General features: G+C 41.1%; 3 protein-coding genes across 3 annotated transcripts; 2 read left to right on the top strand and 1 right to left on the bottom strand.

Annotated features, from left to right (window-relative positions):
• Positions 1 to 3,472: 3,472 nt before the first annotated feature.
• On the top strand, positions 3,473 to 7,680 carry MELLADRAFT_54433 (uncharacterized protein; the record flags this gene model as incomplete). The annotated part of the gene is made up of 3 exons (XM_007404030.1): positions 3,473 to 3,589; positions 6,990 to 7,228; positions 7,330 to 7,680. 3 exons carry the CDS (start codon positions 3,502 to 3,504, stop codon positions 7,369 to 7,371), a joined length of 369 nt encoding a protein of 122 aa, XP_007404092.1.
• A 3,445-nt stretch (positions 7,681 to 11,125) lies between these two features.
• Positions 11,126 to 12,421, top strand: MELLADRAFT_70419 (uncharacterized protein; the record flags this gene model as incomplete). Its single annotated transcript, XM_007404031.1, has 2 exons — positions 11,126 to 11,378; positions 11,461 to 12,421. The coding sequence occupies 2 exons, from the start codon at positions 11,165 to 11,167 to the stop codon at positions 12,189 to 12,191; spliced, it is 945 nt and encodes a 314-aa protein (XP_007404093.1).
• Positions 12,422 to 12,750: 329 nt separating this feature from the next.
• Positions 12,751 to 15,249, bottom strand: MELLADRAFT_32209 (family 5 glycoside hydrolase; the record flags this gene model as incomplete). The annotated part of the gene is made up of 15 exons (XM_007403517.1): positions 12,751 to 12,903; positions 12,969 to 12,985; positions 13,055 to 13,122; positions 13,192 to 13,290; positions 13,376 to 13,461; positions 13,544 to 13,651; positions 13,710 to 13,731; positions 13,802 to 13,958; positions 14,005 to 14,162; positions 14,244 to 14,330; positions 14,417 to 14,482; positions 14,595 to 14,691; positions 14,761 to 14,839; positions 14,908 to 15,004; positions 15,065 to 15,249. The coding sequence occupies 15 exons, from the start codon at positions 15,247 to 15,249 to the stop codon at positions 12,751 to 12,753; spliced, it is 1,479 nt and encodes a 492-aa protein (XP_007403579.1).
• Positions 15,250 to 19,863: the final 4,614 nt, after the last annotated feature.

Genomic DNA, 19,863 nt, shown 5'->3' with positions numbered 1-19,863 from the left:
TCATTATAACACAGAATATTATAGTATTCTTTTCTCTACGTATTCACGATTGTAATTTAAGTACTTCTTTATGAATTCGATGATGAGATGACTTGTGCATTGGTAGTAGAAAAAGTAAATGATAAAAGTATTGATTTATAGCATTAATATCATCTGCGATCATCATCTGTTTTATCTGGTACAATTGTAATTAAATCTATGCGGGGCAAAGCTGCCTCGTAATTTAAAAAACAAGAATTTCTGAAGTTGCTGCCCCCTGACATCTGTTGACATTTTGGAGGGATGCTGAATGCTTTCTGAAATGCATGGGTATCATGTGTGATCATCCAAGGCTAGACTTTCTAAGTCAGGCTTGCTACAATGAAGGAGCGTTCAAGACAGTCGATCAATTGGAGAAGTGATGTATATAAGTAAGAAATTGGCACAAAGCAACTTTGGAATAGACACCTTTGATCTTAGAAGGAGGTTATGACCAAAGATTCACCAATCAGGGCGAGACTCACATTGGTATGCTAATAGGACAGTGAGAGGATCATCAACAATAAGACGATATCCTCGAAGTCACACACAAACACAGGGTAATCACTCATCTTATGATACCCTTGACTCACCCCAAAACCTCTCAATCAAATGCAGTCTGTGATTGGGGTGCCACAGACACTCAGTCTGCTGTTACTCAGATGCTTGTGACAGAACTCAAGTATTAACCTCTGAATTTCTTCAGAGTTGCAAACAAATCTTAGTTGCTACTACTAGTCCACTCCAACGCTCAAGGGTTTGCCTTTTAGTGTGCACCACTTCTTCTATCCACTTCATTATAAGTGAAGAAGATTGCACAAATAGTAAAAATGACACACATCATAGGTGATGTGAATATGGTGGCAGTGTTTTTGGAACTTCTCAGGAGGCTGGAGAGCTTGATCCCGAACTTAACAAAGTCCCTCTCAGGCGGTAAAACCCGGGTCAAGTTCGGCTTGATCCGTGGATGAACTAATTGAGAAGTCCTTGAAACCTTTTTTAAGATCACCTGTTGGTATCTATTTAACCATAGATGATCACAAATCAAGATGACTCAAATTGAGCTATTGATATGAAATCAATTCTACCTTCACACTTCTTAGCAAATCATTCTTCAACCACTCTAGAAACTTCTATCTATTGCCAATGTTCATGATTAGCTGAACAGATTTCTTTCATATGGTGCACCAATGATCAATTAGAGACGATAGGCTGAGGTGATTTCAGATTGTTAGGACAGATCCTTCAAAAATACTTTCAACTGAGACAACCGCATTCACAACAAAAACAACGTGATCACATAATCAAAACAACCAAATGTCAAATATAGAACAGAAAGGAACATCAGAGGATTATGTTATATTGATCACTTCATCATGAATCACAGGCCCACATATCGGTTGATTCTAGAGACCAAGTTCACTAGTCTTGTGAATGAGACTTTCGACACCAAAACATGAACTCATCACAGTCTTCATACCACCACCCACCATAATTCAATTGATCATGTCAGCAGTTCACTTAGCCGCACTTGTATTCTTTTCCAATTCCGTCAGGCCTCCATGAAGGGATTTTTGAAATGGACATAATCAATTATGAGCTTGTCATGTCTTGCTCAGGTCATCACTGCTCACGCATTTTTCTACCACACCAGCTGCTTAAAAACATCACGCCTTGAAGCATTGAGAAATTCGATTGGAATTTTTTGATTAGGGAACTTGTTCAGGCACCCAATCGAAGAAACGGATGACTATAAAACCCATGTGATGTTAGCTTAACTGTTCCTTCAATTCCTTCATCCATTTGAATCTTATTTCAGTCACCATCTTCAAATCAATCTTCAAAGCTTTCTATAACTCGCTTTCAAAAATCAACAACATTTCCTTCTCTTGGGTCCAACAGAATCACGTTGAATATCCATAACTCTTGAAATCTTTCCAATATACTAAAAATGTCTCGCAATCTCAAATCTTCTTGTAACTGCTCTTTGGATTTTGGTGAGGACTATTTCTAAATTATATCTTTCTTTCATTCTTTCTTTTCAGTTTCCATTAGACAGTAGGGTGGAACCGTATCGGCTCCAGTGCTTCCCTTGAGCTCTCCAAACAATAAACAATATTTCGTGTGGATCTATGTCTTTCTTTCTTCATCATATCAATGGCTCTTTAAACCACATTTGAAAAACCTAATGCATCATTTTTCGTGACGCCATCCAACAGCTCAACGAGGCCCGACTCCGAGCGATGAACAATCAAATCAACGCTCGGTCGATGACAAGAATACCACCCGGACCGAAGTTATCTCCGGTCCTTCTCTACTCGAACTTCAACACGGTCCATCAGTTCAGAGTCGCGTTGTGAAAAACAGATCAAGGTCTCAATCAGTACCTTGCAACTTTCCTCAAAGTTCTACACTTCATCCAACTCGAACTTACTCTTCTACAAGTCATTCTCAAGTAGAACGGAGCCCTTCATCAATCTTTCAAACTATACAATACCCGTAAGTCTTTTCCCCAAGATGTGCTTTCATTTTGACTGTAAGACTGATATTTCATTTGTTACTTTCATTATTGGCTTGGCTTTGCGAAAAAGATATGGAGAAGAATCAGAAACTGACATCTCAGTTTGTGAAACATCGATATCAATCTCTACCGATGATTCAATAGCAACAAGCACGTCAAAAGACAACCAGGTCTCTGAACCTTCAACAACCGATGGCGATGATGATGAATCCATCTCATCAAAGCCTGATCGATTCTTTGATGAAGATGTAACATTCCCTCCGGTTCCATCTATCATTGAAGGTCCTTTAGATTTTTCTTTGATTGAAGAAGTCAGATGGGGAGATTGGGCTAAACGAAGGATTGCAAGAATGGTGGAAAAAGAGCCTGTTGTAGTACCAAAAGTTCTCAATGCCGAGTGTGATGGTATACCTCTTGCTGTGAAGCAAGATATCATTACTTGGTTAATTGACGTGCGTTGATTTTTCTTCTTCATCTTGGCATCAACGTGTTGCTAATATTTTTTGATACGAATAGTTCGAACATGGGTTCGACGACTATCCAAGTATATCCATCCCTACAAGACACCGAGCCATTATACTGTTTCATCAGTTTTGTGCTTTGGATACCATGTCGAACATTGATACCGATCGGATCAAACTCCGAGCACATCGGATCGGCGTGGCTTGTCTTACATTGGCATGTAAGGTAGACATCGATTTCTTGGCACCATTAGAGGTGATTCCATTGTTATTATGGGAATGGAGTATAGCAAATTCTGGTTGGGTTTATATCTACGCTGAACAAATTGGGGTTCGTAGATTTTTTTTCCCTACATCTATTTTTTGAGATGGTTTCCTAACTTTTGATTCTCTTGAACTACTTATCAGATGTTCGAGCAGATTAACTTGGAGACCTTGTCCTATCATGTTATATTCCCCACACCATGCGATTTTCTTACTGAGCTTTTAATTGCTATACCCATGTTGGAAAATCTTGTCTATCATTGTGTAGAGGATTGGAAGCTTGTGGAAGAAGCGTTCAGTTTGATATACGAGCACGCGTATCATCGTGCGTTTTTCTTACATTTTTCAGTTGATCATGATGGGTTACTGATGATTTGGAAATCCGTTAGCAGATTCGGGATATCCTGATCATCGGCCATATGTTCTTACAGTCGCCGTCTTACTAACTTGTTTGGATGAATGTATCTTTGATCATCCTCGTTCACAAACCGTAAAACTTGGCCAAGTTTGGTGGAGGGATGTAAATGGAGTTTGGACAGAGACAAGGGTACAAGATTCATTAGAACAGGTATCTTGTAACCTTGCTAGTGATAAGAAGAAGGGAGAATGGGTTAATCTGAGTGGAGAAGTTATGGTGACTTCTATCTGTGAGATCATGGATTTGAAGCAGGTTAGTCTTCTTTCTTTCTTTTAGACTTGATCAATGTATCATTCCTAGCAGTGACTGACATGAGTCTCTTTTGTTTTGTTTTAAAAGTCTGAAGTAGATGAGTGTAAAAAGTGGTGTGCAGCTCTTTGAGTAAAAAAAGGCTTTTGTACATGAAAATTCCGCTTTCTTTCCTATTTCGGAACTTTTTTTTCTTCAATTTTTTTGTTATCTAGTTTCATCCTGATAGTTTTCTTTGGATTGCTTGTGTACAACAAATGGTGAATGTAATGATGCGGCAGCTTCAGTTTTTATAGTTGCCAATAAAAAAACATTGTTTGGGCGCTATGTCGCCTTGTAAAGTTGATAAATTCGCATCAGAGTTTTGGAATTGCCTTGGATTGTAAACATCTGTCATTGACGCATGCTGTGCCACAGGCGATTGTAAGTGACAACTACGTCTTGGCGCCAATGGCAACATTTGAAACAGACAAATTGCCTTCCTCCCGAGGAACTTGTACATTCATTGGAAAGGTGTTCAAGTGAAATCTGAGTAGTTCTGTGTACATGCCAAATAATTATGCTTTTGCATTCACCTCATTTCAAGGCTGTTAACAGTTGTGGGTTTCTTGTCACGAGAGCCGGATTTCTAGCCGCTGTTGAATTGGAGTGGAGTGTTGATAGCATCCCAGAACGGCAGTGATCACTCTACACGACTTCCTGATGTTCATAGAGGTACTTTGGAAACTCCAACAAATCAACAAGATAGCATTTGTATTGCTGTCAAGCAGCTTTCGACAAGGCGGTCGAATTGACCAACATATCGGTTGACTTCAGAGTCTGAGACCAAGTCACTCAAGTCAAGTGTGAATAAGAATTTACCCAAGAATGAACTCGACACATTCTTCATGTAGCACCATCCCACAAAACTTAGTTGATCATGTCAGCAGTTCTTTTGCAATTCCACCAGGCGGTGCGTCCATCACATTTTGAAGATGTACATACTCAATTAAACAGCTCGCCATCTCTTGCTCAGGTCATCCCTGCTTGCCCATATCTCTACCACCCACTGGTCTAAAAACATTATTCATCGAAGCATTGACAAATTCGATCGGAATTTTTTGATTAGGGAACTTGTTCAGGCACCCAATCAGAGAAAAGGATGACTATAAAACCCATGTGATGTTAGCTATTCTGTTCCTTCAATTCCTTCATCCATCTGAATCTTTTTTTAAAGTCATCATTTTAAAATCAATCTTCAAAGCTTTCCATTACTCGATTCAAAAATCGCCAATATTTCCTTTTTTCTTGCGTCCAACAGAATTACGTTGAATAACCATAACTCTTGAATATACTAAAAATGTCTCGCAATATCAAATCTTCTTGTAGCTGTTCTTTGGGTTTTGGTGAACACTTTTTCTATATCATATCTTCCTCTCATTCTTTCTTTTCAATCTCCATCACTTCAGACAGTAGGATGGAATCGTATCAACTCCACAGTGCTTCCCTTGAACTCTCAAAAAAATGACTATCTCGTGTGGATCTATGTCTTTATTTCTGCAACATATCAATGGCTTCTCAATCCAGATTTGAAAAAGCTAATGTATTTTTTCCGCCTTGAACTTCACAGCTCAACAAACCCCGACACCGAGCAATGAAGAATCCAATCAACGCTTGGGCGAGGTCATGAATTTCACCCGGACCGAGGTTATACCCGGGCTTTCTCTACCCGAACTTCAGCACGGTTCATCATCCCAGAGTCGCGTTGTGTTTTCTCAACGCGTCATCAACAGATCAAGGTCTCAATCCGTACCTTGCTACTTTCCTCAACCTTCTCCACTTCATCGAACTCGGACTTACTCTTCTTCAAGTAATTCTCAATTACACCGGAGCCCTTTATCAATCTTTCAAACCATACAACACCTGTAAGTCTTTGTTTTGAAAGACTTGGTTACATTCTGATTGTAAGATTGATTTTTCTTATATTGTTTACCATTGTGAAATAGATATGGAGAGGAATCGGAAAGTGATATTTCAGTTTGTGACACTGCAATATCTGTCTCTACTGATGATTCAAGAAGCAACTCGGATGAAACTCAGATCTCTGAAGCGACAACAACCGGCGATGATGAATCATCCCTCAACTCAAAGGCTGATCAATTCTTTGATGAGGATGTAGTCTTTTCTCCAGTTCCATCCATCATTACTAGGCCTATCAATTTTTCTTTCATCGAACGAGTCAAACGGGAAGATGCTAAAAGAAGGATTGTGAAGATGGTAGAGAAAGAGCCTGTTGCAGTACCCAAAGTTCTCAATGCCAAGTGTGATGGTATACCTCTTGCTGTAAAGCAAGACATCATTACTTGGTTAATTGACGTACGTTGATTTTTCTTCTTCATCTTGGCATCAACGTGGTGCTGATATTCTTTGATATGAATAGTTCGAACATGGGTTCAACGACTATCCAAGTATATCCATCCCTACAAGACACCGAGCCATTATACTGTTTCATCAGTTTTGTGCTTTGGATACCATGTCGAACATCGATACCGATCGGATCAAACTCCGAGCTCATCGGATCGGTGTGGCTTGTCTTACATTGGCATGTAAGGTAGACATTGATTTCTTGGCACCATTAGAGGTGATTCCATTGTTATTATGGGAATGGAGTATAGCGAATTCTGGTTGGGTTTATATCTACGCTGAACAAATTGGGGTTAGTAAACTCTCTTACTTCATAGTTGATTTATAGAAGGTTTCCTGACTGTTGATTTTCTTGAACTACTTATCAGATGTTCGAGCAGATTATCTTGGAGACCTTGTCCTATCACGTTATATTCCCCACACCGTGCGATTTTCTTACTGAGCTTTTAATTGCTATACCCATGTTGGAAAATCTTGTCTATCATTGTGTAGAGGATTGGAAGCTTGTGGAAGAAGCGTTCAGTTTGATATACGAGCACGCGTATCATCGTGCGTTTTTCTTACATTTTTCAGTTGATCATGATGGGTTACTGATGATTCGGAAATCCGTTAGCAGATTCGGGATATCCTGATCATCGGCCATATGTTCTTACAGTCGGCGTCTTACTAACTTGTTTGGATGAATGTATCTTTGATTATCCTCATTCACAAACCGTGGAACTTGGTCAAGTTTGGTGGAGAGATACGGACGGAGATTGGACAGAAACAAGGGTGAAGGATTCCTTGGAACAGGTATCGTATAATATCGCTAGTGATAGGAAGATGGGAGAATGGGTTCATCTGAGTGAGGAAGTCATTAAGACTTCAATCTGTGAGATCATGGGATTGAAGGAGGTTTGTCTTTTTTTCTTTCAGACTTATCCTCGGCAGCTTATTCAAAATTTCTCATTGTTAGTCATGACTGACATGAAGCTTTTTTTGGCGTTTTTTTAAAGTCTGAGGTAGACCAGTGTAAAAAGTGGTGTGCGGCTCTTTAATCAAAAGCGCCTTTTCTATCTTTGTGTATAAAAAATTTGCCTTACTTTCTTATCTTAGATCATCTTTTTCTTTGATTTGTTTCGTTATATATTTATCTCCTCGTCTTTTTGGATTGTTTGTGTACAAACAAAGATGATAATGGTGCGACAGCTTCAGTTTTTATGGTTGCCAATGAAAATGACCATTGTCAAGTTTATTGACGGTTTGTATTTTTTTGAGTACTGAAACATTGTCCTTGGGTGATCAAAATGTGTTCAGTTTATATCCTACGCAAAATTGAACTCCATGCAAGTGTTTTACACCGTGGGCCCCTTACCAACAAACCAACTGATTTTTTTTTAGTGTAACATTGCAAACTTGATAAGCTTAAGTTTCCTCTCTCCTTACGAGGTGTTGGGGATCTTCTCAAGCGGGGATTCACCGTTTCCTGCTTTTCTTGCTAATCAATCCAACCTGGCCTCTCCATGTAAAATGTTTGCCATTTGCGGGATACAAAGTAGAAGCCGGGCACATGCCCGGCTTCGTGCCCGGAAATATTTTGGCAGTAAATTTTGATTCTCTGGGCAAAAGTCCAGGCCCAGAATTCAAATTTACTGCCAAAAAAACTCTGGGCATGAAGCCGGGCATGTGCCAGGCTTCTACTTTGTATCCCATAATTGTTCTCTACATGTGCCCATACACCCATATCAAAAGTATCTTGGTTGATTAGTGCTTTCTGGCTGTTTAAAGCTTGTGACTACTGAAGGGCATTGAGAGGACCCTGAAAAGCTCCTGCAGGGGTCCCTGATGAGAATGCTCAGGTTTGGGCCATAAATCCTGCAAAAGTACCTATTTACAATGGTCAGGTTTTGGTCAAAATGTTTGGGCATCAAAAAAGTCCTACCTGGTCTCAAGATCCGTCAAAGAAGTTGAAGTAGCAGTCTTGGATATGAAGCCTTTCAAAGTTTGTTTGATAGTGATATCATCAGCACTCCGAACCCAATTGAGCCCAAGAAAATTGGGATCATCATCAAAAATTGTGTCAGTCTTGTCATTATCATTATGATTGATTGGGAACAAACTGAGGATGTGATTGTAGGTTCTTTATTGGGTTGCACTCTGGTTGTTTACCAGCGCCAAAGTGGGAAATACTGTCTTGTGAATACTGCAAGCTCTAAAAAGGAGACATATGAGGTCACATCTTGTTCTTTCACCCAGATTTGCCAGTTGCCACTTCCACCAAGAAAGGGAAGGGAGGTCAACTTTGCCCTCCTGGCTGCAACATATCTGGCTTAGATTTACCCATCATCCACTGGCTTGGACTTTCTGTCTCTGAACAGGGGTTGCTCCTCAGTCCCAATGGCTATCAGTGATATGTGGGGAGGCTTCACTATCAACCACTTGATCAGTCAGTTCAAGGCCAAACTCTCAAAAAACCCATCATGCAGAGCTTGACACCAATCAAAAAAGAGTGATTTACACACACTGTCTTTACATTTTCAACATTTCCAGCAAATTTTCTTTTCTTTGTTTTTTATCCAAGAAAAAATCTTCTCTTACTGCTATCATTTACCAAAACTACTATTGAATCAAAAGCCAGTGCTGGTTTGTGTTGTAATTTCATATTCCACCTCTTTTCAAGTTTCCCAATGAAAATGATTGGGGTTTGACCCAAAAAATCCGAGTTTATACTTGGCTTTTGAAGATGGTCAGGTTTGAGCTTTCCAGGGTCTTGCTCCAAAACAAAACTCCCAATTTGATTTCCGCCTACTAAGGCTACCCCAGCTCATGGAATTCATGAAAACCTGTGATATACTCCAGACTGTGTACAGCCCCCTCCAAGAGGTTTATGAGATACTGTATGCAACTGCAAGTTCAAAGGTTTCAAATAACTTATAGATGTCTACATATAGCTACAAGCTACATTGGGCAATCAGCAGTCTGAAAGTAACATTTGAGATGCATGCTATGATTGAAAAAAGTTTACAATCTTTAAATTTGTGATTGAAATCTCTTTAAACAAAGATTGCACCACAAAAATTCAGGTCACAGAGTCTATTCAAGTTGTGTGGTCAAGTGGAAAACATAAATTATTCCTGCACCTGGGGTCATGTCATGGTTACATGACATGTATTCTTTTATCACAGTGTTGCTAGCCATACCAGCACTATTGTATATGCGTGTGAATGGTCCAATGAATATAGAGTGTATACAGGATGTGGGGTCCTGTATGCCACACAAATGCACCAAGTCCTGAAATGCATCCAGGCCTGTGCAACCAGGTATGCACTGCATGACCTCAATTTGTCCAGTGTGGATCTTCTTGGGCACAAGATCAGATTGTTCAGATTGTTTCTTGAACTCAAAATCAATGCAAGCTTTTCCATGAAGGCATGGTATTACAAGCACAACCTAACTTGATGGAAGTTGTGCACAAGTGCCACAATTGACAAAAGTTGTGGCTTGGACACTACAATTGTTCAATTGAATTCCACTCATGTCTCAATCATTCCTGTAGTGTCATCAACAACAATATATTGGTGGATTCAACCAACAATTTGTGGATTTTGATTCTCTTCCTCTTCAGTTGCTTCTAATCATTATCCAATTGCTTTTATAGAGATAAATTTTCAGATTTTTATGTGTGACTTTTTTTATCACTTCTTTGAACAGAACTCAAACTCACAATATCTTAAGGTGTCATCATCAAGATCTACCAATCACTGTGTATCATCATATGGGGTAAAACAGAGTTTACCAGCGAGATCTATTTCAAGGATTTTCTTGGAGTGTCAGACAAGTAATGCCAGATACTTAGTGATAAACAAAGCTTGTTGTGAAAATCTGTGTAGAAAAAATTGTTGCTGAATTCTTTTGTATTGCAATTCTGAAGGTTGAGGGCAGCCTCTGAGCACTTGTAGATTGCAGCACAACATTGGTGGTGTCTTGCCAGTGGTCTTGCCCCTCTGTGGCTCAGTATGTCAAGGCATTGGTTTCTGTGGTCATCTTGCTATCTTACAGTTGTGGTACTCAATTTCACTGGATCCTGTGGAATACCTTGCCCAACAGCACCAGTGCTCAACAGTCTCCATGGAAGTTAACAATCTGATCAATCATCAATATACACATAGTCTTTTCCACCTATTTCTGGGATTCTTCAGAAGGAAGATGAAGATGGGATGGTTTTGCATTGAGATGGAAGTGATTTTCAGATAACCTGTTCAGCTAGTCCAGTATAATCAATACTTCAGAGTCCAAGAATTGGGAACATCACAGAGGAGCATTTCTAATGCTGTGGAATGTCACAGAAGCCAATCTTGAGCTGCAGCTGTGCATATGAACACTTTATACAAAATCTATGCAGATCCTATTATCCTCTACTCTGAGTGCACTCTACAATGAACTTCAAGCCACTGAAAACATGCTGAAAACATTCTTGAACAACCCATGTGTCCTGGCCTGCCAATAACCAGTGATTGGATGCATATTGAGGTTAGCTGAGCACAAATCCTCTTTCAAAATCTGTGAGTTCCATGCACTCAGTTCTGGTCAGCTTGTTTGACTTAAGAGGTGAATATTGGGAATCAAGACTCAGAGCACACATGAAGTTTCTCACCATTCCGCTTTGGTCTGATTATACCCGCATGGTGTTTTGGTTTAACACTTCTGGCTTTGGGACCGGCTCTGGTCTTCGGGTATGACAACTCGAATTCATGATTCAGTTTGTTCAAGACCCTTCAGACATCGTTCATCAGACTTCCTTTTATAACCATCTTACATATATCACTCTGAACATCATAAGATCACTGCATTATGGTCACTGGACAACTGACTCGTTCGGAGGCCGAATCAGCTCTGAGACGACTTCAAGGTTTACGTGACGATTGGGAGAGACAACGAACGCGTTGGTCGGATCATCATCAAAAAGCCTTGGATATTAAAAACTTACAACGTAATCCAAGTGCACCCTTGTTATATACTGTCGAGGTTTGTTGTAACCAGATGGGAATTGCTACGATACGATTTAGTTGAGTGTTTTTCTTACCTGTTGATCTCCAACCATCTTAGGCTGACTTTACCTTTTCTCTTTTCGTTCTCTTACTTGACAGATGAGCTTGTACGCTTAATCCAAGACTTTCGAGCTTGTGCACTTTACCTCGTTCATCTACCGATTCCAGAAGGACCTGATGCCTCCTTTCGATCCGCCTTACCTGACCTTTGGAGTATACCTCATGCCGCACCGGGAACTCAAGCCGTGGCCCTTCCTGGACAAGTGGCGGGTTTCTCAGCTGAGATGGCTAATGCCAATACCGTTCAAGGATTGAGTAACGATATCATGATGTACAACAATGGATATGGTCAAGATAGTATGATGAATAATCAGATGCAAAATGGTGGCTTTGGGATGCCAGGCATGATGAATGGAATGATGCCTATGCAGCCTCAGCAAACAAACATGGGACAGTCCATGCAGCCTCAACAAGCGAACATGGGCCAACCAATGGGCTTCGTCTCTAATCCAACCTACGGAATGCAAAACACTGGAATGGCCAATAACTTTATGCAACCCACCTCTAGCCCTTACTCATCTCAGCCTTTACCACCTCAGCATACTCAAGCGCTTTACCAACAGCAAACGGGCTTTCATCAGCAGAATGCTCAACAGGCTAGGGTTAATCAATTTGCTTCCAATGTTTTCCAGCCTTCTCCAGGCTTCAATCCTCAGCAAGCCAGCGGTAACAACAATTATCAGAATGCGAGTCCTCTCAATCCCTACAATCCCAACCCGCCACACCAGTCTGTCTTGAATGCCAGCAATCGCTTCCCGGCTGTCCAATGATGAACGTCATCTTAGTGTAGATCTAGTGAAACATCCTGGGGTACGCGTCCGATCCAAGACCTGACCGGTTTCCAGTAGCATCTGGGTGACTCTTTTTTTGCTCTTTTTCCGCAAATTCATGATTCTACACGCAATACATGTTGTATGTTTAGTTTCAAGCCCATTTTGCATTCAGGGTATCACGTCCAAACATTTTTCTGTAATTGTACAAAGCTTTCAAACCTTTCGATACCAGAAGAAGTCCCTGTTGAGTCGAAAGAGGCTACCGGTGGCAATGTTCCACACAAAGACAAATAAACAGGACGATTACGTATCATTCCCCGAAGGACAGAATTATGAGAGCAACCAGACGGAAGTACAAATATGACATATGATAGTAGAGATCAAGGCAAGAGATGCCAAACGTACGAGGAGTAGGATAGGTTATCACAGACACAATGGAAGCAATCACATATTTAAGTCAGTGTACATGATGAAAAAAATGAAACTTTGCATTGACTCTTGCTACAGCCTCTTGAGTTTTTGAGCCGTAGATAGAAATGCAATGTAAGAGAGGTAATTACCCAGAGTTGGCCTGGCTGGTTAACTTGGGAGAACAAGATGAAGAGTTAGAAGTCTTGATCGAATCGAGAAATTCTTGGACTTCATCTGCTTGATTTTGAACAATTTGCATCGCATTATCGGTATCGTAGAGATCATACCATCCATCAGCCTATGAGAAAAATATTGATCATCAGCGATTTGATATTCTCATGGGGAATGTACTGAATACTGTACCTCGTGAGGTGGGTCCCCTGAAAGTATCAAGAAAAAGACATTCAGCAATTTCGGATCGATCTCTGAACTCAACTTTGTTCACTTACCTGCCCAAGACATGTTAAATTTGTTTTTAGCGTCTGTTGGTCTCCAGATCCCACCATATGCCCATGGCCTGATCGATTTCAAAAAAACTTCAAGTCAATACATAATAGGAATGAGTAAAGAAAAAGGGTCGACTAACCCAGTACCATGCCACCCCAAGCCCTTCTTGTAGTAATCTACTACACTCGAGATCACAAACTTGAAATAGCGATCCTTATGAGTCGTGTTGGCCTCCGCACTATTATTCTCACAGAAAAATGACGTAAATCGGTTTCAATGACGAAAACGAGTATGTGCTGAGGGAGAAAGAATCGAGAACTGACCTGTAGAGATAATATTGAGTGGGTGCTCCTTTTGCTACATTCTCCCAATTGTCTCTTGCCATTCCGAATTCTTCGAGAATGACCGGCTGTATCAGCATCATGTTTTCAGTTTATCGAATCGACTTTACTCTTTGAAAAACAAGTGATGATTCAGGAAGGAACTATAACCTTCTTGAGATCCAAACTCCATTGACTCAGATTTCGAAGGAACCCAGTTGCAAAACTCTCAGCAAGAGTTAAGTTACCGTCAGTGGGATCCAAAGGATCATAGTAACCCTTCGTGCAATGCGATTGTCAGTCTTCGCATATATTTTGAATATACCACAAGTCTTACCCAGTTCTGTACCCAGAGATGTCTAAAAAAACAATCACAACCTCAGTTCAACATTATTTTGAGAGGTACAACAGTAGTCAAAGACTGCATACCCGCAAGCATAGTCGATCACGTCAGGAGCATGGACTCGTTTGAACCACCATTCGCCATTTTTACCTTCAAAACCGACAGTAACGAGTTGATGTGGAGCCAAGGATTTAATATACTTGGCCGAATCCACCACCCTAAACGCATGCTCACAATGATTAGCTTCTTGCGTTGACCAACATGCGTGCTGAAGATGTCACTTACCAACTCAGAGGTGGCTCTTGAGGTTCGTTGGTAAGCTCCCATGTCATGATGGTTGGATCATCCTTGTAAGCCACTCCGGTGATAGTATTGACTCGATTGATGACTTTGAATATGTGATTACGGAACCAAGTTTGGGTAGTGTTGGTAATCGAAGTGTCGTTGCTGTGGGATAAGCAGGGCGGCGGCAATCAACATGGTGACATGATTTAAAATCGCACTGTTTAGCTTCAAGGGTACACATACTAGAACCTTGCGCTAAACTGCGTAAATTCGTCGTATGTGCCATTCGTGGTGTAGTCCCCGTAAGGCGGGTTGAGGGCTGGGTCCCACCTTTCGAACAGCCGGGCAAAATACGGTTCCAGAGAACTAGTCAGTTTGGTGGAAGTACAAACACCAAAAAAGCAGAAAAAACTCACGAAGGCGGATACGGGATTTCTGAATCTGAGGTGGCCCAACTCACGTATTGAGAGTAGCCTCCAGACCTAGGATTCAGAGATACAAAGGGATATTGAAGCACACGAGTCAATTGATGATGCCGGGACGTGAGCCAATGAATAATATCAACTGAGAAAGAAGGAATGAATGAGGATTTACCATTGCCAGAAGTTATGAAGAGTCATGATGACGCTTATGTCATGTTTAGCAAATTCGACCAAGGCACGATCGAGTCCGACAAAAATCTCCTCGTTGTCTGTGTTGACCAATATCTTGAGATCAAAAACTCAACTTCACAGTTTGTAAGACTAGTGAATAGACTTACAAACGCCGGGTGATTCTTGGAGAGCAGGATACATTCTAAAGGGTTGAATACCACGTCCGGAAGCCTCTGATGCAGCCATCTAAAGTCAAGTGACATATTGGTTTTATTAAATGATATGCATTTGAAGTGCAAAAAAGGGAAACTTACGATTCGGACATTGTTAACACCTCGATCGGCCATTTGTTTGACTTCGGTTTGAAACCTGCTCAAGTTGCCACCTGCCACATCACTCGCGGCCAAATTCCTGATAGTGACATTGAATCTCAGCCGCGTGTCTTGAACGTACCGACACAAACAGGCTTACATCGCAGACCAATAGTTCATGGAGACCAGATAGGTGGGCTCGCAATCTTTGTAAAACGTTCCATTCTTGACACTGATAAAATTTTCTTTAGAAGATCGACTTGGATGAGCTTGGGTAAGAGGTAGCCCAATGTTACTGATCAAGTAGAGTAGAAGCGGGAAGGTGGTTGGCCAAAACGAGGCCATGATGTTGGTTTTAGAAATTTTCAGAACGAAGATAGGAAAGAGTTCGTTGTAACTTCAACGTTCGCTCAAGAAAACAAGATGGTCCCGTATTCAAAAGGGGCGTGGTGGTCGAACGAAAGCTTGATATTTATATGCTGGCATGGGATATTTTGAGCTATGAATATCTATATTTAGAGTTCAAATAAGGAGATGGAAAAAAGCAGTGAGTTGAGCATGAAGATTTCGAAGGATGCTCGCGAACTGACTCACTTAGCAGAGGTCAGCAGTATACTCCACCATGCACAGCAACCCACAGCAAGGGAATATCAAATGACTTTCTGAAGATGGTGGGTGGTCTGTATCAGTCTGTAACCTTTGTAGGCTTGGACCACCTGACTTGAAGGAGTTGAACTTGAAGGCTTTGTTTGGAATCTTTCACAATTCGGCGTCCATTTTTCTCTTCACTTTGTTTTGGATGGCCATGACGTCGAGGTTCAGTGATGTGTACAGTCCCGGAAGCAAAACAACTTTGGTTGAAGCCAGTTGAAGTTTCACCAATCACCTGACTTTGCCACCTGGGCAAGAGAGGCGCTTGTCTCGTCAATTTCCCTCAATCAGTCAATCACTTTCTTTACTCGTCTCAATTACCCAACAATTGCCGGGTGAAGTACAGCACGTGGTCAATTCGTAACTTCTTGATACCACTTGCATTTGTGGACCATCACATGGCGAGTTCGAGTTCAGGCAGACAATGACAAGGCAATTGGAACGTTATATTTATCCTGAATATTTTTTTGGAAGAGTTGGTCGAGCAGTAAATTGAAATGGGGCAAGATAGTTGATTGACAATATCATCATACTTGCATTATCACCTTTTGCTCTATCTCTCCAAGCCGTTCATGACAACAAGAATCTCTGAAACAATGTCATTCAAAACATTTTGCAACAAAAAATATGTACATAACTGGTTACTGCCAACAAAAAAAGACTTGTACAAGAGATGCTAAGAGACGTTCTTCATGTCCAGCGTTGGTTTTGAAGACTTTCTGACCATTTTCATTTAACAACAATACACCAACACCACCGTTTGAAACACATCACAGAGGCACAATAAAAACTATACATCTTAAGCTCTAAAACACAAGAGACAAGTAAAGAAAAAGCTGGGAAGTGAATAAGGACAACTGGCAAACAATGAGGTTTGATAAAGTAAAGAAGGATGAAAGAAACAGGAGGAAACCAGTCCATGATGGGCATCCTGACTTCAACTTCAACTGCCAACTACTTTTTCTCCTCTCAAAATCAAAATTTATTTACACAGCTATGATTCAAGATGAGTCATTAGGGGGTTTCAAGTTTGATTTTTTTTGCGTAATTTTTAAAAAATCGGGCAAGTTTTTCGCAAAAATAATCTACGTAAAACCAACGTATCCTCAAATCGGGACACCTAAAAAGGTGTCCCGCTTTAAAAAAAAATACGCATATTTTACAACAACGGGCAAGTTGTTGTAGCGTAAAAATACGTAAAAAAGGTTAACTTGAAACCCCCTATTGACTCACAGTACCAATAATTTTACCAACTGGTTCCAATCAAGTTTTTGGAACATAATTTGATTAAAAAAATGACTCACCAAGATTGTTAACCTGAGATCTGAATGCTTGAAACCAATGAACTCATATCTCAAAAATTCACCTTGTTGGAAAATATACTACATCAACTTCTCTTATGTGAAACTAGAATAATGGTTCAAGGATGCTTTAGCCAAACAAAAATAACAAAAACCAAACCAATATAAATCAATATACTACATGTTTGATTAAATTCTCTAAACTACACACCTCCTTTATCTGAGAGGCCTTCACACTTCAAAATATATGACTCAGAAATGACCTGTTAAACAAAAGTATGATTATTTATTGAGATTTGATATTGTTTCTGGATCATATGTATGTAGCACAGCCATAATTATCATTATGGGTGGTAGTTCAATGATTCACTTAATGTTTGTACCAGTGCAATTACTTGTAAACATCACATACAATGATGTTTCAAAAATATGTTATAAAATATTTCATCAGTTTTGATCATTTATCCATTGTGGGAAGCCTATATCTGACATCATGCGGGCTTGTTACTTGTTACTTGTTGCAGACGTGCTGACCGTGTACGCATCGGAGTCTCTGTTGGGGGGCATTACGTCATTGGCACTATAGCTCAGTTGGTAGAGCGCCTGCTTAACACTTGTGTACGCATGTTGTCCTGGGTTCGAGCCCCAGTGGAGTCAAGCCAAACCATGGGTTCAGCCCATGCCACATTTCTTTTAGTGAACTGATCTACTTTATCTAGTGAACTATGATTCACAAACTTCACCAGTCTCTCTGCCTTTAAAAAAAGTTTGGATTACCTCAAGATCAGGATGAGCCCCGACCCCCAAATGCCGGGGATCAAGCTGCCTGGCTCCCCAACTTCTTTTTGAAAGTCAGAACGGCGACCGACCTCGCCGTTCCCCAAGGATTTGTTTCCTCTGAGATCCAGAACAACTCCCGGACCCTGACCCCCAACAGGAATCGCCGGGTTACGGGGAATTACCAGGGATCCCCAATTCCCCGGAGATTTCTGGGAAAAATTGCTGATCCATGAGTGTGCTGAGTTGAGACTTGACTTCAATTCTGCTTTCCATTGCCCAAAGGTTATTGAAGAGATAGACATGTATCAACAAGAGCCCAGTGTCAAAGTCCTCTGGTCTTCACTGTATTATTTGGTCATCCTCTTTTATTGCCCACAGCCTTTCAAGAATTGTTCAAGAGCTTTTAAGAGAAATATCCGTCAAATCACAAATACAAACTCAAGCCATCTTAATTAGCCTTTCACCAAGTTGGACCCCCACTGTTCAGCGCTATAAATCACTTCACCCTTGCACATTTCCCCCACCAATTAGTTTGAATCAATTCTTTCTTCCGCTCATCAAGATGTTTTGCCTGAATCAATATGTTGAAGGATCTTGTTCACCGCAATTCCATATCATTCTGCTTATTGTCCTCTTGGCTCACTTTACGTTTTCTCAAGTTGTCAATGTGACCAACACACCTGTCTTGAACTCAACTCAAACACCTAAGGCCTTTTGCCTTGGGTTCCCCAAGGAAAATCACTTTTTTGGCCTCTCAGAACAACCCCCGGGACTGACTATCCCCGCAGGTCTGGGACCCTTCGGTGGCCAGAACGCCCCCCCCGTTCTGCCGGGGAGGACCGCAGGGATCCCCAATTTGTTGGGTCTTGGGGCTCATCGTGACCTCAAGATGCCTTCTGTATTGTAAATGGTATGTTCAGCTGTTACAAATTGAAGGACTTCAGTGGTGTTGCGGCCAATGCCGGAACCAATCCGACACAGATGTCGGTATCGGATTGGTTTGGTGTCGCCAACCCGACACCAAAAATCGGATTTTCACATATGGGTTCACCCGACCCGATATGGGGAGTGGGGTTTTTCCATATCGGGTATCGCCCACACGATATCAGGCATGAACCAATATGAGATAGCTTCATGTCGCTATCTCATGCCTATAATGAATCGATTCCTGAATCCTGCATCGACCTGCGTTCAACTTCCACCCACCACTGGCACCAACAATCATCGGTTAGCTTCAGCCTCGAAGCTAAACACTGTGGACGATCTTTCAAGTCAACTCACGATGCCCCTCGAGTGGCTTGGCCACCTGTCGCCTGATCTGACTCACATGTTGTCATCCGATTCCTCATTCTCATTCTTAGATCACTCTCAGATTTGAATCAGATGGTGGCTTGAGTCTGAGTTCCAAAAGGTCAGGGGTTTATTTATTCTACTACATAATATCCTTGCTCCAACGTTTATGCTTTGACTGCTTCCCTTCTAGTACTACGACATCCACAAATCATCGTTATTGATCTCCCTCAAGTCAAACCTGACTCGCACCATGGCATCCACACACCCCACCCAATCAGAACCATCATCTCAGCCTATCTCAAATGATGACGGTGAATCTACTACCATCACCGTTACGAATCCCAGTACGCAGAAACGCAAACAAAGATGTTCGACCCAAACCGGAACGCAGAAGAAACGCAGAGCAGTGCCACTGCCAGTATGTCACGCTTATTCTCTTCCATTTTTTATTTTTATTTTTTGCTTATTACTTTTATTTCGATTTCTACCATACAAAACTAGAAATCGAAACAGGATTATGTCCCAGATGGTCTGGATGTTGACCGGGACTCCGACATAGAGATTACCGGAGAAACACAACCTGTACATAAACCGGAGGCGCGCACTGAACGTGTACGAGAGCTCCTCAAGTATTATGAAGATCCAATCAAATGCCCAGAGGAAGTAAGCGCTTGCCTCCTACATCAATTGTTCACTAGTTGATTTACATTGGTTGTTTTGTAAATGTGATCGATCAGAGAGGCAGTGGGATATTGCGATATTACAGATGCCGGTTTTGTACCAAATCGTTTGCCAAACCGCCAAATACTTATCAGACTCTTTACGACCACCGCGATGGAGCCGAAACTCGACCAGTCTGCTTGAAACGAAATGTGGCTATCAAGCAAGGATTGAAGCTCGATAAAACTTGGTCGGAGCAACAGAAGGCTAAAAA

Source organism: Melampsora larici-populina (genome assembly GCF_000204055.1).
Source record: "Melampsora larici-populina 98AG31 unplaced genomic scaffold MELLAscaffold_1, whole genome shotgun sequence".
NCBI classification, from domain to species: domain Eukaryota; kingdom Fungi; phylum Basidiomycota; class Pucciniomycetes; order Pucciniales; family Melampsoraceae; genus Melampsora; species Melampsora laricis-populina.
Note: the sequence above shows the minus strand (reverse complement) of the source record. Positions and strands in the feature narration are given on the sequence as shown.